The sequence below is a fragment of the Wasmannia auropunctata genome, unplaced genomic scaffold, assembly GCF_000956235.1.
Source record: "Wasmannia auropunctata unplaced genomic scaffold, wasmannia.A_1.0 LD336099.1, whole genome shotgun sequence".
NCBI lineage: Eukaryota > Metazoa > Arthropoda > Insecta > Hymenoptera > Formicidae > Wasmannia > Wasmannia auropunctata.
In genome coordinates, this window is record NW_012026791.1 from 151435 (window position 1) to 153226 (window position 1792).

The window sequence follows — 1792 nt, forward strand, 5'->3', positions numbered from 1 at the left end:
TCTATCACTTTTCCTTTCCATCTCCAATTACTTTTCCCTATTCTTCCTCCCCCCGATCTAAATCTCATAATCTTCGTCTTACTCGTATTCAGTTCTAACCTTTTCCCGTCCAAATATCTCTCCAACCTCTCCATCATACTCCTCAACCCGTCCTCTTCCTCTGCCATCATCATCCGTGTATGTTAGGGTATACACTTTTCCCTCCCCCAATTTTATTCCCCCATCTATCTCTTTCCATCTCCTCATCCAAGTCCGCCATCAATACATTGAACACCAGTGAGCTCAATTGGCACCCCTGCCTTACCCCCCTCGCAGTCCAGAAGCTTTCTCCGATCTCCCCTCCCACTTTGACTCTACTCCTTGTTTCTCTTATCAGTCTTTCCACTCTCCTCACCAATCCCTCCCTAATACCTCGTTCCCTCATCGTCCTGCACAATACTTCTCTGTCCATCAAGTCAAAAGCCTCCTTAACATCTATGAACAGTGCTACTTTCTTTTCTTTCTTCTTCCCTAGCTGCCTGTTCACCAGATAATTCAACACATAAATATTATCTATGGTTCCTACCCCCTTCCTAAAATCCGTCTGATTCGGTGGAATCACCTTCTTTTCCTAGATTTCCTTTCTTAACCTTTCCGCCAACACTGCAGTATACACCTTATACAGTGTTGACATTAAAGTGACCATTCTATATTCCTCCACCCTTTCGCACTCTTCTTTTTTTACAATCGGAACAACTCCTTTCTTCCTACTTTTATGTGAGTATTTATCGGTATATGTCTTACATTATTTTGCTTTTCTTTCTTTATATCAATTCCAATTTTCTTACAATATTAACATTGATAATATTGCGCTAAATTTTTAGTACATTAAACTTACTAAATTCTTTTAAACTCAACACAGCTGGTATAAATTTGATGTCACGCAGCTTCATGATGTTAATAGTCAGTCGTTCTGCAGTGGGTAGATAGCTTACAGCTAACAAAATGCTGCCAAATTCCTAAAAAGTATAATTATAAACATATTATTTTTCGAATTATTATTATATAGTATACTTTTTTATTAAAAAAGATTTTTTCAATTTTTATTTATTGCATGTTGTAGCCTGCGTGAAGTAGAAAAAAACTCCCCCTTTTAATTATTATTTCCCTATAAGAATATTATTTATTCTGTTCATTTATTTTGCAAATTAAAATTTATTTAAGCTAATCTTTAATTAATAAAAAAGTAATAAATAAACAACTATTATTGTGTTATTACAATAATGAATATTCAAAGTCAAGATCATGATAGTGAACAATATTAAAGAAGTTTTAGCCATTGTTCGGTCACCTTAGATAATGCTGACGATATTATAACTTATTTACTTAACCCAAAAACATTTTATTTAAGTGTTTTGGAAAGCTCGCAAAATAAGCTACAAGAATGCCCAATAAAAAATTGGGAGTTTCATTTAAAAAATTCAAGGTGATCTTGATTTTTAATTAAAAGATTTTTTTTTCAATTTTTATTTATCACATGTTGTAGTCTGCGTGAAGTAGTAAAAAATCCCCCTTTCAATTTTTTTTTAACTACCGAAAATGTCTCAAAAATCGTGCGGACCATTACGCTGAATACCCTGTATGTGTATATATAATATTTAAAATACGAGGGTCATTTGAAAAGTTTCCGGCCTTATCAACATAAAGTAACTGTAGAAAAAAATTTCTTTCGCCGTCCGATAGATAGCCTTGACATATGTAAACCGTAAAAATTTGAAGTCATTGTGATCATTACTCTGTCTATAGCAACTCT

The 1792-nt window shown here is 33.9% G+C and overlaps 1 protein-coding gene across 4 annotated transcripts in view; it reads right to left on the reverse strand.

The window, feature by feature from the left end:
- Nucleotides 1–787: 787 nt before the first annotated feature.
- The window catches only part of LOC105461700 (synaptotagmin-A-like), a 16546-nt gene continuing 15541 nt past the window's right edge, over nt 788–1792 (reverse strand). For all 4 annotated transcript variants that reach the window (XM_011708233.1, XM_011708221.1, XM_011708227.1 and 1 more), the window contains one exon: nt 788–998. In XM_011708233.1, coding sequence (XP_011706535.1) covers nt 852–998 — 147 coding nt within the window. In that variant the 3' untranslated portion in view covers nt 788–851. The remainder of the gene's footprint in view (nt 999–1792) is intronic.